The sequence below is a fragment of the Gossypium raimondii genome, chromosome 13 (assembly GCF_025698545.1).
Source record: "Gossypium raimondii isolate GPD5lz chromosome 13, ASM2569854v1, whole genome shotgun sequence".
Lineage (NCBI taxonomy): Eukaryota > Viridiplantae > Streptophyta > Magnoliopsida > Malvales > Malvaceae > Gossypium > Gossypium raimondii.
In genome coordinates, this window is record NC_068577.1 from 46,691,153 (window position 1) to 46,708,593 (window position 17,441).

The 17,441-nt window shown below is 30.9% G+C and overlaps 1 protein-coding gene and 1 long non-coding RNA gene across 3 annotated transcripts; both read left to right on the forward strand.

Moving 5' to 3' along the window:
- Window positions 1-764: 764 nt before the first annotated feature.
- Window positions 765-3,460, forward strand: LOC105783724 (uncharacterized). Of its 2 annotated transcripts, XR_008192942.1 has the most exons (6): window positions 775-888; window positions 1,058-1,119; window positions 1,593-1,657; window positions 1,890-1,986; window positions 2,606-2,844; window positions 3,156-3,460. It is a non-coding gene; the product is annotated as an uncharacterized LOC105783724 (long non-coding RNA). The 2 variants fall into 2 exon arrangements; XR_008192943.1 differs by lacking the exon at window positions 3,156-3,460 and having other exon boundaries at window positions 765-888; window positions 1,066-1,119; window positions 2,606-3,148.
- Window positions 3,461-7,340: 3,880 nt separating this feature from the next.
- Window positions 7,341-10,719, forward strand: LOC105783723 (protein DETOXIFICATION 18). Its single transcript, XM_012609336.2, has 7 exons — window positions 7,341-7,704; window positions 7,772-8,316; window positions 8,398-8,484; window positions 8,575-8,631; window positions 9,360-9,598; window positions 9,682-9,800; window positions 10,313-10,719. Exons 1-7 carry the CDS (start codon window positions 7,393-7,395, stop codon window positions 10,442-10,444), a joined length of 1,491 nt encoding a protein of 496 aa, XP_012464790.1. The 5' UTR covers window positions 7,341-7,392; the 3' UTR covers window positions 10,445-10,719.
- Window positions 10,720-17,441: the final 6,722 nt, after the last annotated feature.

Genomic DNA, 17,441 nt, shown 5'->3' on the forward strand with positions numbered 1-17,441 from the left:
GATAATCGGTAAGAGTTGGTTTGCAGGTCGTATCAGAACCAACTACACAAGGAAAAGTTGGCGGTTGGGGTGTCTTTGATCGCTATAACCAGCTTATCATTTGGAAAGGAAAATCTACTTTCAATGATCGATTCAATTTCGAAGTATATCGAGGCAAAGGGTAAGTATTAATATATTTGATTCATCGATTTAATTTAATTTCCTTAATTTTATTTTGCAATCATAATTCTATTTTTATATTTGTTTGTTTATTTATTTTCTTAATTAACTAAAATCCCCATTTTATTTTTTTCAACTCTACAACGCACAGGTCGTGGACACGACAGCTGCCTAGACTTAGGAATCTGGTTACATAAACAGGAAAATTAGGAGTCTCAGTCCCCTATGGGATCAACCCTACTACTTTATACTACAATTTAATTAAGTTAGAGCGTAGAAAATTATATTTGGTGGTTTCGACGCCCATCATATTCAGATTCATATTAGTTTTTCGTTTTATCTGGCTTTTGTGTTTTGTCTTAATTTACATTATTTTGTTTTATAAGACATCAAATTATAAAAAGAAATGTTTAATCTTAGTTTATTTTAGGTTAAAATGTTAAATAAACCTTAGGAAAATAATTATAAAAAATAATTAAGAGCATGTTTGGTTGGGGGAATAGGTATGCATTCCCCCCAATTCTGAGGGCCCACCACCAAACGGGAGTTTGGTTGACTGTAATAACATTACAACCCGATTCAGTTCCGCCCCTAGTATCCCCATTGGCTGTAATAGTCATTCCCCCCTTCAGCGCCGATTAGGGATTCCATTCCCGTTTCTTATTTTCTATTCCATTTTCTGCCCTCATCAACTTCATCCTCTCAGACGTTTCCCTTCCATATTGCAAGGTAATTTTTTTCCCTTCCATCGATTTCTGCTTCTTATTCTCGTACGTTTCTTTTCTTCTCTCCATTTTATCAATAACGAAAAATGCTCGCACTCTTTCCTTGTTTTTCTTTTCTTGTCTTTTCTGTAAAATCGATTTCATTTTTCTTTCTACTCCTAACTCTACAGCAGCCTAACAGGTCATTACCATCACTCTTTTAGCAGCTCGCACTCTTCCCCTATTTATTTTACAGGTTAGTTTTCCTTTTGCTCAAATCTGCAATATTTGTTTTTGTTCTCATAATTTTGATCTTTTCTTATGATTTCCATTGGGCTTATCTTTGACTGTTTCTATTGCATGTTCGATTGAACAGATGAAAAGCTTTTCAATGTGGTTCTATACTTGTTTATTCTATTGCATGTTTGACTGATTCTATTGTTTTCCGAATGGCTTGTGATTTTGACTAGTTGAGTTCTGTTTATTTGCATTTCTTGAATTTTCCTAATGTTAACATGGAGTTCATGTTTTAGGATATCTTTCTGGTTCTGGAGGTAGCATCCAGCTTACCTCTTGATTTTTAGTATTTCACTAGTTATTTTAGTGGATGTTTCCTAGTTTGATATGATGTGTTTGTAGTATCGTGAATTTAAGTTATTTTCTTGCTATTGAGTTACAGGTGCTTAAATTTTATAAAATTTCCAAGATGAACTTGTTTCTTGATTCTAGGTTCAAATTAAACCTTTTGGACAAACTGATTCATGCGTGGTTACAAGAAGTAATTTCAAGAACCTGTAAGGGATTCCATTTCACTGCTGCTCTTATTCTTTTGAAAGTCCTTTCAGATGATAGCTGCTTTTCCCTTATGATGTTATGAAAGAAAGAATCAAATTGTTTCATTATTTGATGTTGGGAGAAAATTTGAGTATTTTTTGAACTTGAAGATGTTGCATCTCTTGTTGTACTTAATATACTGATTTGTTGCTTTTCAAATATATGTTGATTTTTGTTGAACTCTTCTAACAGATATTGGACAGTGACTCAACAAGTAGCACTTCACACAATTAATGGTTGCAACCTGAGGCCAGACGATCTCCTTGGAACTGGGACCATTAGTGGGGCTGTATGTTTAGTACATTACCTTTCACTTTTGTATCCTTTTTGCTTTGTATGTATGTATCTACCAATCCACACACAAACATGCACAAGTAATGAATATGTTTATGTGTTAGAAATTTCCCAACTTAATCAACTGCTCTTAGCCTCTGGTGTTCTTTCAATGCACTGAATAAGACAGCCAAATGGGTCTTTGGATATTACATTTGGCCATTCCTTGAGAAAAGCTCATTTAAACCAATTCTCTTAATTATTTATTGCAACTACTTTTAAAGCAAAGTATGAGATGGAAGAGTTGCATTGATTTTTTTTTGAAAAACTAAGAGTTGAGTTTTTATTGAATAGAATGGTTATGCTACTGAGAGTTGGGTTATAAAGTGATGCATGTAATCCTTCCTTGAATATTCCAATAGTTTTCTGTATTTATGTTAATTGCCTTGGATGAAGTGAAAAATAACTGAGAGTCAGTTCTGGTATAGTGTTGATCATGCTGCTTGTTTGGTATGTGAGTCACAATATGATGATTATTCGGTCATACTGCGCCTGATTTTTTTATTCTTTAAGCAATAACTATAAATGAGTCTGGTACTGTTTGCTTAAAGTTTAGCCTCTTATATTTTGGGCAGGAATTTGAATCATTTGGATTTTTGCTGGAACTAACATGGAATGGACAAAAACCATTGCCATTAAATGGGACAACTCGAAAATTCTTAGAAGATGGAGATGAAGTAATCTTCTCTGGTTGCTGCAAGATACTTTCTGTGTTCGACATGGTTTTTAAAACTAAGTTGCAAACTCATTTATCTCCCTATCATGCAATTTATAGATAGGCTCGAGTCTTTGGCCTTGAAGGAATTTTAAACAGGTGAAATGAAACCACAATATTTTAGGATATCTTTCTGGTTCTGGGTTATTGGTTGAAGTTTTGGTAGTGATGGGGTTTAAAATAATGGAATTCAAAAGCTTAGTATAGTGGGGTTTAGAATCTAAGGTTTGAGCTCGAGGATAATATAAATTTGTTTATCTCCAAATCCGTGCTGAAAGTGAAAGTTACTATATAGAACGTGGAGTCATGGTCATGTATTGTTTCCCAAAATCTTTTACCTCCAATAGGAGGAACAAGAACATGTGGAGTAGTATAGAGTGATTAATTTCTGAATTATAAATTGCATACAGGGAGATGGTTACAATGTTGGTTTTGGAACCTGTGCTGGTAAGATTGTCCCACCACACGATTGAGGAAAATTTTTTACTTTGGAGATAAAAGAATATCACGTGCCACTCACTCAAGTCGTCGTTGATTTAAGAGAGATCATACTGGAAATTCAGAGAGCTGACGAAATGGTGTGTTTGTTGTATATGTGTTGACTGATCTCTCCTACAATGTTAATATAGTTGTAGCACTTGATGGTATGCTGGAACCTGGGTTTGCCCATTAAGTAATAATATTTACTAGCTAGCAGAGCCAACTTTTTTATTTATTAATTTTGAAGGAAAACTAAGCACTTAAACACACTAGGGCCTTATACTACAGTTGAAGTTGAAGGACCTTTCGTTGGCTGGTTGATTCCATACCTCAACGTGACACATAAATTCGCAATGATCAAACCACTTTTACATCCCCTACATTGAAGTCTACCTTTGCACTTGAACCCTTTCCCATTTCATTTATTTGAATCCCACATCCACAGATCCAACGCAAATCCTACTTCTTTATGGTAACTAAATTTATAGAGTGAAATAATTAGTTGCGCAAATTTTCACCAAATATTCCAGATTGATGGGTTATGGAGTTTATGATTTGGGGACAAAAATCCATTTTCCTTCATATATTTTCTAGGTCAAGTTGCCTAAAGTGTTCCATTAATCCTGAAAAGTGGAAACTAGATCATATAAATTGGAGTTGATTGAGAAGATTAATTAAGATGTAAAAAGAATTGGCAAATTACCAATAAAAGCCCTTGGCGACCAACTCAGTAGGAGTATTGCCTCCGATGTGGTAGTTCAAAAAAAATCAGAAGAATTTCAGGTTATCCGAGAAGAAGCTATAAATTTATATCCAGCATTATGTGAAATAGAAGGTTTAACTGTGGATGAGCGCTATCGAGCATTGAGCAAAATTCCAGATCATCTAACGCAAATGTTCATTTTCTTCAGTTTACCTTCTTCTGTTCGATTGGAATGGGTCAGAAGATTTCTTGCTGACCATTAAAAATCGTGGTTCTGTTGATGATATTTTGGGGACTTTTTTGTGTTTGTAATATATGGATTATGACATAAAAACTAATGAAGTCATGTAACATTTTGGTAATATATGAATATTTATGTTTATGCAAAATTTAATTCTTAAGTTATTTATTACTTCTAATATTTTTTAATTGTAGAATAATTAAATTATTTGTTTCATTAATGATATTTTAGCACATTAAATATGTATTGCGGTTTAAAAATAATAAAGTAGGTTATATATTATTTTATATTATTATATATTATGATTTTAGTAAATTCATATAAGAATAATTATATTAAGAATTTTATTAAATTATATATTTTTATTAAATTATATTTAATAATAATTATGTTAAAATATGATTAAAATATTTATTATTTATATTAATAATCTTATTATAATTTAATAACAATAACAATAATTATCTACCTAAAAAAATTATGTTAAGAGTATTTTAGTCATTTTAGTTTTTTTCCTTATGCTATTACAACATCATTCCATTCAACCAAACACAAGAATACTATTACAGTTCTATTCCATTCCATTCAACCAAACAATTGAATTACTATTACAGCTTTATTCCATTACACCTCTATTCCATTACAGCTCTATTCCATTACAGCGAATCAAACGTGCCCTAAGTCTCTTGTCAAAAATTGTATTCTATTGAGCATTTTGAATAATGATTTGTACTCAATTAGGCCCCTTGAATGCCGTTTTCCGTTGAAACCTTGATGGTCGTTAAGTGCTAATATGGCAAACTAACATGGCAGTTGACATGAAAAATAATGATGTGGTGGCTGGCGTAAAAAAATATGACCCAAATACTTAATTGGTTCTTTTATTATTTTACAAAGGTTTAGTTGATTTTTTTTATTATATTGTTGGACTTAATCGATCATTTAATTTTAAAATTTTAAAATATTAAAATATTATAAAATTATAAAAAATATTGAAGCATCATTAAATATTCTAAATTATAATGAAAATATAAAAAATTAAAATAATAATAATAAAGTACAAATAAGTTATAGAAAATTATTAAATTTACAAAAATTAATAAAAGTTTATAAAATAAAAACTTTCTTAACAGCGTATTAAAATATTTAAAATTATAAAATTTATTATTTTATTAGTATTGGTTTGAAATATTAAGTTTCAATACCAATAAAATAGATAGATTAAAGTGTGATGACCATCGAATTTGTGTAGGTATCGAGTAAGTAGTTTGAGTGGCAATAAGTTCGGTGCTTAATGGCTTGATGTAAGTAATGAGTAAAGATATTCATGGGGCGATCCAATTTACTAATAAAAAAATACAAAAAATATAAAAATAAATTTATATATTTTATAATTAAATTTAAAAAAGATTTTTATTATTTTAAAATAATGAAATGAATCATTGCAGCGAGCCAAGTCTAGTTGGGCTTGAGCTTAGAAATTTTTTTTTTTGAAATCTTGTCTAAATTCAACCCTCTAAATCATGATTGATACTCAATTAAACTTATTGAATTCATTTTTGCGTTAAAGCTTAAATCCCAAATGGTTGTGGCAAGTAACATGGTAAAAAATGATGATGTGACAACTACCATGGAAAAATAATAACGCGATGGTTCAATTATTATTTTTATTTTACAAGGACTTAATTGATTATTTAAATAAAAATTATTAAAATTTTTAAAAATATAAATTATAAAATTCATAAAAGAATTATTAGAAATTTATAAATAATTATAAAATTTATTAAAAACTATAAAAAATATAGAAAAATTTTAAATGTTGTATGTAACTATATTTTCCAGTTGAAATTCAAAAATTAAGTGGATAAATTATTAATAAATTTTCAATTTAAAGAAAACACAAGATTTTATTAAAAAACCATATTTTAAAATGAAAATTTAAAATTTCTTAGAGACGTTAAAATCTAAAAAGATGACAATTTTAGGTCCACATGAAGTCCAGAGAAAAATATATTTTTAACACTTTTTACAATACCCAAAATTGGTATCTTATTAAATACGTATCGTATAATTTTTAAAAATATAAATTTAATTTTAGTAATTAAATGTGATCCAATAAAATAAAATAAAAAATATTTATTCGTATATATTTAAAGTAAACCATATTTTATTTAAAAACAAAAATACGTGTCAAATTTTATTTTTCTCTATTTAAAAACACATCTCGTTTGTAATAAAAATTAATAAAATTTCACTTAAATCGAGATGTTGTGTTATACACTTAAAATTTATTTAAAGTATAATAAAAACTGCGTGAACTCAAGTTAATTGGTTTTAAAATAGAAAAGTGAGATTTGCCCAAGCCCAAAGTTATGGGCTAAACTCCTTTCCAAGACACTAAAGTTGGGCTGGTTACCAGGCTTCTTTCCACCGGTTCGGGTCGGAATACAAAATTTAAATTTAGAATTATTTAGGAAATCACTTTGGGTGCATTCTCTTTCAATTTAACATTAATTTACTCCCTCCATTTGCAATTGTGTCCAAATTACTCTTCAACCTTTCATCATTTTAATTGTATTTGATAATTATTATAATTACTTTCTTAATATATAAAAAACTATTAAGTTTATGATAAATTTGAATAGAACGTTATTCATGTGAATACTTTTTTAATTTTAAAATGAATCGAAAATTTTAATAATAATAACTAGAACTGATTTTTTTATATTTAAAGATATTAAATTTTTGAAAAATAAAATTGGAATAATCAACTCAATGTTAGATTATTATAGAAAACTTGTTGGATGGAGGAAACGGTGGCGGCTTCCAATGTAGAAAAAGGTTGGGTCTCACAAATCCCGAAGGGTCAAAGAGTCAAAGTTGAGACGCACCATCAATTATACAAAATAAATTGAGTATTCAGCTATGGAATTGTGTGCGTCCTTCAATTAATAGATTAATTACGATTATTATGAATTATATCGATTTTAATATTAAATTAAAGTTTACGCTATTATGACTTTAAAACACCATCAAACTTATCTCTCTAAAAATTTTTACAACTTTGAGTCAAAAATTAATCTAAAACTTGATAAAACACTGAAGAACAGAAATAAAAGGAAAAGAAATTAATTAAGGGAGAAGTTTTATTACAATAAAAATAAAAAAAGGTTGAAACAATCTATAAGGACCAAAATGCAAAACTCGCAACATTTGATGTGCTATGAGCAACATCTCTCTCAGAAGCGAGATAAGCTTTCCATTTAAAACTACAATAATGGCAAGTCCATTGAATGTAGAGGGTGCTAATGGCTGTAGACCAGAAGGAACCAATGGAGGGTGTTGCAAAAAAGTCATGGATTTAGGAGAGGCTAAGACTCAAATCATGTTTGCAGTGCCAATGGTGTTATCCAATGTTTTTTACTTCTCAATTACTATGGTTTCTGTCATGTTTGCTGGCCACCTTGGTGAGGTCGAGCTTGCTGGTTCAACGCTTGCCAATTCGTGGGCCACTGTTACTGGTTTTGCTTTCATGGTAACCTCTTAGTTTAAACCTTAATATGCTTTTTCATGTTCTCGTCTCAAAATTTTTGTGAAATCAGACAGGCTTAAGTGGAGCATTGGAGACCCTTTGTGGTCAAGGATTTGGTGCAAAAATGTACAAAATGTTGGGGATTTACCTTCAAGCTTCTTGCATTATTTCCTTCTTTTTCTCGATTATCATATCGGTTTTATGGTCCTTCACTGAGCCAATCCTTGTTTTGCTTCACCAAGATCCTGAAATCTCGAGAGCTGCTGCTGTTTACATCAAGTACTTGATTCCTGGTTTATTTGCTTATGGTTTTCTGCAAAACATATTGAGGTTTCTTCAGACACAAAGCGTTGTTATACCTTTGGTCGTGTTTTCTGTCGTTCCATTGGGTATCCATTTCGGGGTTGTTTACAGTTTGGTAAACAAGACAAGTGTTGGGTACAAAGGTGCTCCCATGGCGGCTTCAATTTCAATCTGGATATCATTTCTTTTATTAGCTCTATATGTTCTTTTCGCCAACAAATTTCAGAACACATGGACCGGGTTCTCTTTAGAATCATTTCGTTATATCATCCGGAACTCCAAATTAGCCCTTCCATCTGCAGCAATGGTTTGGTGAGTATTTATTTAACCCTTCATTTTCCTTAAAACTATTAGTATGAGTTTAACACTAATGTTGATCATATGTTGTGCTAGTTTGGAGTTCTGGGCATTTGAGACTCTTGTGTTCTTAGCTGGTCTGATGCCCAATTCAAAAATAACAACTTCATTGATTGCAATATGGTAGCCTTTTTCTTATCTTTTTTTTTTTTCATATATTTTCTGATCCATTTTTACCGAGCTTTAGATTTGTTTTTGTATCATCTCCTCCAGTGTGAATACAGAAAACATTGCCTACATGATCACATACGGCCTTAGTGCTGCTGGAAGGTTAGCTTTTTCACCAATTTTCATCTCTGTTGTTCGAATTTGGATAGAAATATATACCTGACATAATTATATTTAACTGGTTGAATTTTGTTTTTAGTCCTTATACTTTATGAAAATTATGGATTTAATCCTTATATTTTAATTCGTTCATTTTTAGTCCCTGTTTTTTTCAGATTTTAAAATTTTAACTCTCCCAAATGATAATTGTTAAATTCATTAAGTGAAGTGCTGCTATTTCCAAAATCTGACGCGGCAAACATGTGTGTAATGTTATGCTAGCTTATTATTTTAACATATTATTCATTAAAACTCCAGTTAATGGATTAACGAATGTCATTTGCATTAAGACTGAAATTTCAAAAATATAAGAACTTAAATTGATTTTATTAGAGAATATAGACTAGATCTACAACTGAGACCAAAATTGGTCAATTCAAAAAGTATAGCGACTAAATTTGATCAAATTAAAGTGAAAAAATTATCCACAATGTTCAGTAAAATATAGACTACAAGTAGAGTTTAATCTATTTAATTTTATTTTCAAAATTTTCATTTACTTTGAAAATCAATAAGATTTTATTCATGTGTCTATATCAAAATATCTAGTATTCCCAACAAACGTTAACTGGAATAGTAGGCATATTGTATTTTTACGGGGAGATACAAATTCAAACTTTTAAGATGATATTATAAAATATATATTGAGATAAGGTTGTGCTTTTTCCCAGCACAAGAGTGTCGAATGAATTGGGGGCAGGAAATCCAAACCGGGCAAAACATGCCATGACAGTCACTCTCAAGCTCTCCATCCTTCTTGCGCTCGTAGTTGTTCTAACCTTAGCCTTGGGACATGATATCTGGGCTGGTTTCTTCAGTGATAGCCATTCCATTATAAAACAATTTGCACAGTTGACACCGTTGCTCATTGTTTCTATAGTGATTGATGCCATACAAGGCGTATTATCAGGTTTGGATTATGCTCGACAATTCATATTTACATATTGAAATGATCGATTCTAACTTAAAGCCCTCCATCATGTGGTGTTGCAGGGGTTGCTAGGGGATGTGGTTGGCAACGCTTGGCAGTATTGGTGAATTTGGGCGCTTTCTATTTCATTGACATGCCAATTGCGAGTGTACTCGGTTTCAAATTTAAGCTGTATGTTAAGGTGAGGAAATTATGAATCTCAATACGGAAAACCCTTTTTTGATAAATGATTGACAAACCATTTTTCTCCATTAACATTTAAATTGCAATTAAAGAATTTTTATCCGATGAAATGAATAAAAATACATAATTATTTTTATAATAAAATGTTGTTTGATAAATTGAAAACTTAATTGTTGAAAAATAAATATTAGATTTAAAATTTAAAATTTGTTTGGTATATTAATTAAAATTATTGGATTTGAAATATATATTATTATTTTTAAAAATATGTTATTTTATAAAAGAAATAGAATAAAATAAAAATAATTGAAAGAATTCTATGCATTTTTCTCATAAACAATCATTTTACGTTTTATTTCTTCAATAATTTCATTTTCTTTAAAATTATTAATTAAATAAAATTTTATATATAACGTAAAAATAATAATGTCTATTGTTTTAATAATGTTAGTGGAGTTTTATAAAAAATTAATTTTTGTCCCACTAATTATTATTTTTCTTTGTGATTAGGGTTTATGGATAGGCTTAATTTGTGGTCTATCTTGTCAAGCTTGCACCCTTGTGTTGATTACATTTTATAGAAAATGGACAAAATATGAGGTTTCAGAAGAGAATATCAAAGAAACTCAAGTTTCTGTTTAATTCCTCCAAAAACCAAATTAGTGGATCAAAAGTTCGATGCCACCAATAATATGATACTGCAAGTGGATTTGATACAACCAAGTTTAAGCATGATAATGAGAAAAATTAGCATGGCAGTTTCTTATTTGCTGTTGGATTCTTAAAGATGAAGTCAGATTATGGAACCAAAGTGGTGAAAGAAAATTTACTGACATAAAAGATTTTATTTATTTATGTATTTGGGCAGTTTATACTCCATTTTTAATTATTTAATTACATTTCAGTAATTTTTTTAATATTTTGGTAATTTTTTTACACTGAATCTCAAACCTAGAACCTTGAATCTTGAACCTAAACTATGAACCGTAAACTCAGACATAAATTCTAAACCCTTTCAAGGTTCAAGATATAGGATTCAAGGTTTGGGTTTAGTGTTTGAGATTTGAGATCCTAGTTTGAGGTTCAAGTTTGGGGTTTGGGTTTAAGGTTCAGGATTCATGATTCGAGTTCGGGTTTCAAGGTTCAGGGTTTGAGGATCGGGATTTAGGGTTCAGAGTAAGAAACTTACCAAAATTGTGGCAATGACATGGAAAATATGGTTGAAATGTCATTAAATAATTGGAAAGGGACCATGAATGATGTGGTGGGAAGGGCCCATAAAATAATTTCTCCTTTTCAATGACCATCCATCGTTCCAGTATTTCTGCTCTAGCAAAATTATTTTCGGTTTTGCTTCTCAGGGCATGATCTGCTGAACTAGGTTTTCCACCCTAGTTGAACCATTTCGAATTTTTTTTCTTTTCAAGGCTTGCTCCTTGTATCGGTCTTTTTAAGGTTAGCAAAATTCGATGCGTTTCGAAAAAATTTGAAAAAATTCAAATTTCGAGTTAATTGAATCGAGTTATTCGAGTCAACTTGAATAAGTAATTCGAGTTTTGAGTTCGAGTCAAGTTAAATTTTATAATGCGAACAACTCAAATAATTAGAATAAAAAATTAGTGTAAATACCCTTTTGGTCCCTATCAATTTTGAAAATGAACAAATTGGTTTCTCTCAACAAAAATTAAAAAAGTTTCAAAATATTTTAAAAAAGTTTAAATAATTTTTAAAATTCAAAATATTTATAAAAATTTCAAAATTTATGTTTTTAGAAAATTATAGAAAATTTTAAAAAATTCTAATAAATATATAAAGAAGTTAAAATTTTAAAAATTTTCAGCAATTAATGCAAAAACAGCCAATTGGAAAGCAATAGTCATGTTTCTAATCCTGATGCGATCCCAAACGCATCATGTTACGACACAACTCGATGCTACCGAGATTGGCCCAAACTCGAGAGGCCCAAGTGCAAAATGAAGCTTTTAATTTTAGTTTGTTAATTTGGTCATTGGAAAATACGGACTTTGATTCATTAATTTTAGTTATTTTAATTTGTGTTTTTAATTATGCCATAGTTTGCACATCATTAATATGTGTTCGCATTTAATAAAGTCATGCATTATGTAACTTTCATGTTAGTTAATTTTGCATCATTAAATTAAGTCAAGTTAGTTTAATTATGTAACTTTCATGTTAGTTAAATTTGCATTTCAAAACCATGCATTTAAGCATCTTAGTTTAATAAATGAGTTCTTGAACATTTATTCAACTCATCTTAGTTTTAATTAATAAGTATTTTTGTTTAACTTTATTTAATAAGTGTTGTTCTTAATTAATCTAGTTCCTAGGATTATTTGTTGATGCATGAGTTAAGTTCATTTAATTATGCTTCTTTAATTAAACTAGTTCTTTGGAATAATTATTGCATATATGTTTTAGTTTATTTATTTAAGTTTAGTGTGAGTTATGATTAATAAGTGTTTTCATGTGTTTAATAAACTCATTTTAATGTGTTTATTGCGGTGACTTTTAGCTTATAGTGGTTACAATTCAAGGTCATTACACATTTAATAAGTGGTTGTTCAAGTTCTTTTGAGTTACAATTAAAGGGGCTGTTATAAAGGGAGCTTAAAGATCATTAAAAGGAGATTTTAAAGGGCATTTTATGCCCTTTAAAATTCAGCAGCAACTCTTCCACTTCCAGCCGTTTTTGGAGCTTTCAAGAGAAATTAATCAAGCCTTTGAATGTCATTAAGGAGCTGGTTAAGAGATGGTGTCTATTCAACTAGCCAAGGACAACTCAAGAGTCATTTTTTAGCCATTAAAGACATTCAAATCATTTGAATTGAAGTGATTTTATGGAAGGAGTTACTTGGCTCAAAGCATAAGAAAAGACATCGTTTTATGGCACATTTAGTTGGATATTTTTTTGACCATTCGGTTACCTTGTTCTAGTATTATAAATAGTTGTAATCAGCCTTAGAGAAGGAACTTTTTGCTGAAAATAGATGAAATATTTGAATTGTGAGCTATCCAATTCTCTTTGTTCTTTCGGAATTGATTTGACTTATCAATTCTTTGTTGATAGTGGGTCAACAATTCGTTATTGTTGGTTCATTTTCGGTCTTAGCCAATTAATTTGTTATTGTTTCCTCTTTATTTTGTTTATTACCTTTGTTTGAAGCCATTATCTCTATTTTGTTTCATTTTAAAACCGAAACGAATCCATCCTTACTCAATTCACGATTGGGCAACACATACGACTCAAAACATCACGAGACGAGTTCGTATCAAATTGGTATCAGAGCTAGCGAATTTGGAGTAAGAATCGACGTTGTCGGCATTACGGTATAGTAGTTTCTTCAAAAAAAAACTCGAAAAAAAAATTTCAAAAAAAAAAATTTCGAAAAAAAAAACTAGTTTCCATTCAAACTTAAAAGATTGGATATCAAGTTGTGAAAAAAAAATTTGAAAAAAAAAATTTGAAAAAAAAATTGTGAAAAAAAAAGTGAGAGCTAGTTTTGAAATTTAGTTTTTGTTTGCTGCCCAAATTTTAGTCATTACTACCTTCTACTTTTCGTCACACCAAACATTTACATTTCTTTGTTTCAAGCCTACTTTCCTTTGTCCTACAATATTCTTTCCAAGCCCAAACATCAAGTTTGTAAGCCGACCCACAACAACTGCCTATTAAGTTTAAATAATTCCTAAGAACTTAGAGAGGAGGAGTGAGTGGAAAGAGGCAAGAGAGTAGTGAGTTTATTCGAGAGAAAAAAAAGCCAAGTGTGTGAGATTTCTTTGTGAGTGGATAGTGAGATTCTTTGTTGTGAGTTCTTAAAAAAATGTCACGAAGTCTGGAAAAAAATTCAGACAAGGGAGTTGGATTCCGTCCTGTAAGAATTGTTGGAGGAAGTGTGCCAGATTTTACACTCCATGCCTTTACACATGAAATGGAGCATCTATTTGATCGAAAACTCAAACCCATCAAGAAAAGATTGGATCGTGTCGAAGAGCGGAGTCATCGAGTAAGAACCCAACGGGAGCAAATATATCCAAGTGAAAGGATGAAAATGAGATCATCACGAAGACAAGCATCCCATGAATATTCGAGAAGAGATCCATATCACGAGTCTTATATGCCGATGAGTTCAAGAGAAAGAAAAACAAACTTTGAGTTTGAGTCCTTCCGAGATGGCGAACGAGAAAGTACAAGTTATTCTTCATATGCCTCAAAGAAAGCATCCATGGAGGTTTCCTTTCGAAGGAGTGAACGTGAACCATATGTAAATCATTCCATTCATACTCGATGGAAAACATCCCATTCTGATTCTTTTGTTCTATCTTTATTTTGTAAAGAAAAAATGAGAGAAAAAGAAATAAAAAGAAAAGAGAGGCAAGAGAAGTTAATAAGGGAAAATGAGCGAATATGGAATGAATTTGAGAGAAGAAAAATGAAAGAAAAAGAAATAGAAATCGAAAAAGAAAATGAGATTGAAATTGCAAAAGAAAGTATGGAAGAAACGAGCGTTGCCGATGAAAAAGAAATGAAGGAAAAAGATGATAGTGAGCAAGAACAAGTGAGAAATGATTTAACTAACCAACGAGTGATTTGTCCTTGTGTTGTTTCTTCTTTTCAGGTTTCTCAAGATTCGAATGACAAGTCTCAACTTCATTACCTTCCTGATGAGAGACGATTCCATTTGATGGAAAAAGGTAAGGATGAAAGTGAAATCAAACCACTAGCGCTTAAAGGTAAGCAAGGTAAGGATTCTTTGTTATGCGAGTCTCAACAAATTCACTCGCATGTTATTGATGAGATTGCCAAAAATTTAGTTTTTGAAAGAACTCCTCACCATGATCTGGCTGATTGTCATATTTTGAATGATGATGATTTTATTTTACCTAGCGATACGAAACCTTTTTCTGCTAAGGAGCATGACATTGGCAAGATTGTTCGTAAAGTAAGATTAGATCAGCCTGAACAAAATTTGGTCTTTTGTGATAAAAAGTGGGCATGTGAAGTGCCTAGTCTGCTTGTGTGTAGTGATAATTTTAAATTTCTGATTTTTTGCGTAAATTCTCCATGTCTTTGTAAGTCTGTTCAAATGAGATTCATCATGTATGATTGTTTGAATGTTTTTATGTTTTCATCTTCTTTATTTGGCATGTGTGATGTCTTGGTGAAAGTGAAGTTTTTGTTACGTTACGGAACGACCGATCAAAACCATGTTTTTAAACCCAGAGCCTGTATTCCTAAGTTGATATCAAGCGAAGGTGAGTCTCAAAATTATATTTTTAATTAATGTGTTGACCCCTTCTATTTGCTTCAAGTTTTATCTTTATTTAGTTCGAAAACCAAACATGTGAATTTCGTTGGTTTGCCAAGTCAAAATCAAATTTTTGATTCTGGAGGTTGTTGTATATTGTTGCTTAATGGATTCGAACATCTGTTGCATGATGTTAACTTTAATGTGCTTCAAGTTCTTCATAAGTTACTAGCCACGAATTTTTCTGGTCAAATTGAAATGGTGAACAAAAACTTTGTCTTTGATCCCGGTGAATGCTATTCCAAATCTTTGTTCAAGGGACTTGGACCATGGAATTCTAATTTCCAAAACTATAATCTTCAAATACCTTGTGAATCAGGTTTGTTTTTATTGAAGAAAAAGGTAATGCCAATTTCTGTTTTTGATCCCGGTATTGATTCATGTGTTGTTCTTTTGAGTTTATTTGTTCAAGTTGTGACTAAAATCTTGGAAAGTTCTTTTGTGTTTAACCTTCATTGTGTCACTAATTTGTTTTATTATTTTGTAGGTGACGATGTTAGGTGGTACCCTCCTAAAGAGGGAGGGCATGCAAATGACCTTCTTTCTTGCAGAGCCATTTGTGGTTCTCAAAATTTTGAAAATAATTCTGTCCGGATCATGAACAAAGGGGGTCGTGATCTTGAAAATTTTTTCTCGAGCAAGTGGCCCGATTTGAGGACAAATCGTCTTCAAGAGGGAGGGTATGATGCGATCCCAAACGCATCATGTTACGACACAACTCGATGCTACCGAGATTGGCCCAAACTCGAGGGGCCCAAGTGCAAAATGAAGCTTTTAATTTTAGTTTGTTAATTTGGTCATTGGAAAATACGGACTTTGATTCATTAATTTTTAGTTATTTTAGTTTGTGTTTTAATTATGTCATAGTTTGCACATCATTAATATGTGTTCGCATTTAATAAAGTCATGCGTTATGTAACTTTCATGTTAGTTAATTTTGCATCATTAAATTAAGTCAAGTTAGTTTAATTATGTAACTTTCATGTTAGTTAAATTTGCATTTCAAAACCATGCATTTAAGCATCTTAGTTTAATAAATGAGTTGCTTAACATTTATTCAACTCATCTTAGTTTTAATTAATAAGTGTTTTGTTTAACTTTATTTAATAAGTGTTGTTCTTAATTAATCTAGTTCCTAGGATTATTTATTGATGCATGAGTTAAGTTCATTTAATTATGCTTCTTTAATTAAACTAGTTCTTGGAATAATTATTGCATATATGTTTTAGTTTATTTATTTAAGTAAGTTTAGTGTGAGTTATGATTAATAAGTGTTTTCATGTGTTTAATAAACTCATTTTAATGTGTTTATTGCGGTGACTTTTAGCTTATAGTGGTTACAATTCAAGGTCATTACACATTTAATAAGTGGTCGTTCAAGTTCTTTTGAGATACAATTAAAGGGGCTGTTATAAAGGGAGCTTAAAGATCATTAAAGGAGATTTTAAAGAGCATTTTATGCCCTTTAAAATTCAGCAGCAACTCTTCCACTTCCACCGTTTTGGAGCTTTCAAGAGAAATTAATCAAGCCTTTGAATGTCATTAAGGAGCTGGTTAAGAGATGGTGTCTATTCAACTAGCCAAGGACAACTCAAGAGTCATTTTTTATCCATTAAAGACATTCAAATCAAATGAATTGAAGTGATTTTATGGAAGGAGTTACTTGGCTCAAAGCATAAGAAAAGACATCAGTTTTTATGGCACATTTAGTTGGATATTTTTTTGACCATTCAGTTACCTTGTTCTAGTATTATAAATAGTTGTAATCAGCCTTAGAGAAGGAACTTTTTGCTGAAAATAGATGAAATATTTGAATTGTGAGCTATCCAATTCTCTTTGTTCTTTCGGAATTGATTTGACTTATCAAGCATAGCTTGTGGCGTCCATCTATTCTTTGTTGCTGAACTTATCACCTTTGGTGTGGATTCAATATACCTTTGGTTCCTATCATAGTTGATAGTGGGTCAAGGTTCCTTTCCTGTTTCCTTTAACCGAAAAACACCTAAAGACCATTTTGAGATTCGGGTCAACAATTCGTTATTGTTGGTTCATTTTCGGTCTTAGCCAATTAATTTGTTATTGTTTCCTCTTTATTTTGTTTATTACCTTTGTTTGAAGCCATTATCTCTATTTTGTTTCATTTTAAAACCGAAACGAATCCATCCTTACTCAATTCACGATTGGGCAACACATACGACTCAAAACATCACGAGACAAGTTCGTATCAAATCCTCCAAGCTACCAACAAAAGAACTATACCATTACATCCCTCTATGATATTGACCAAAAAAAATGCAAGGTAGAGGGATTTT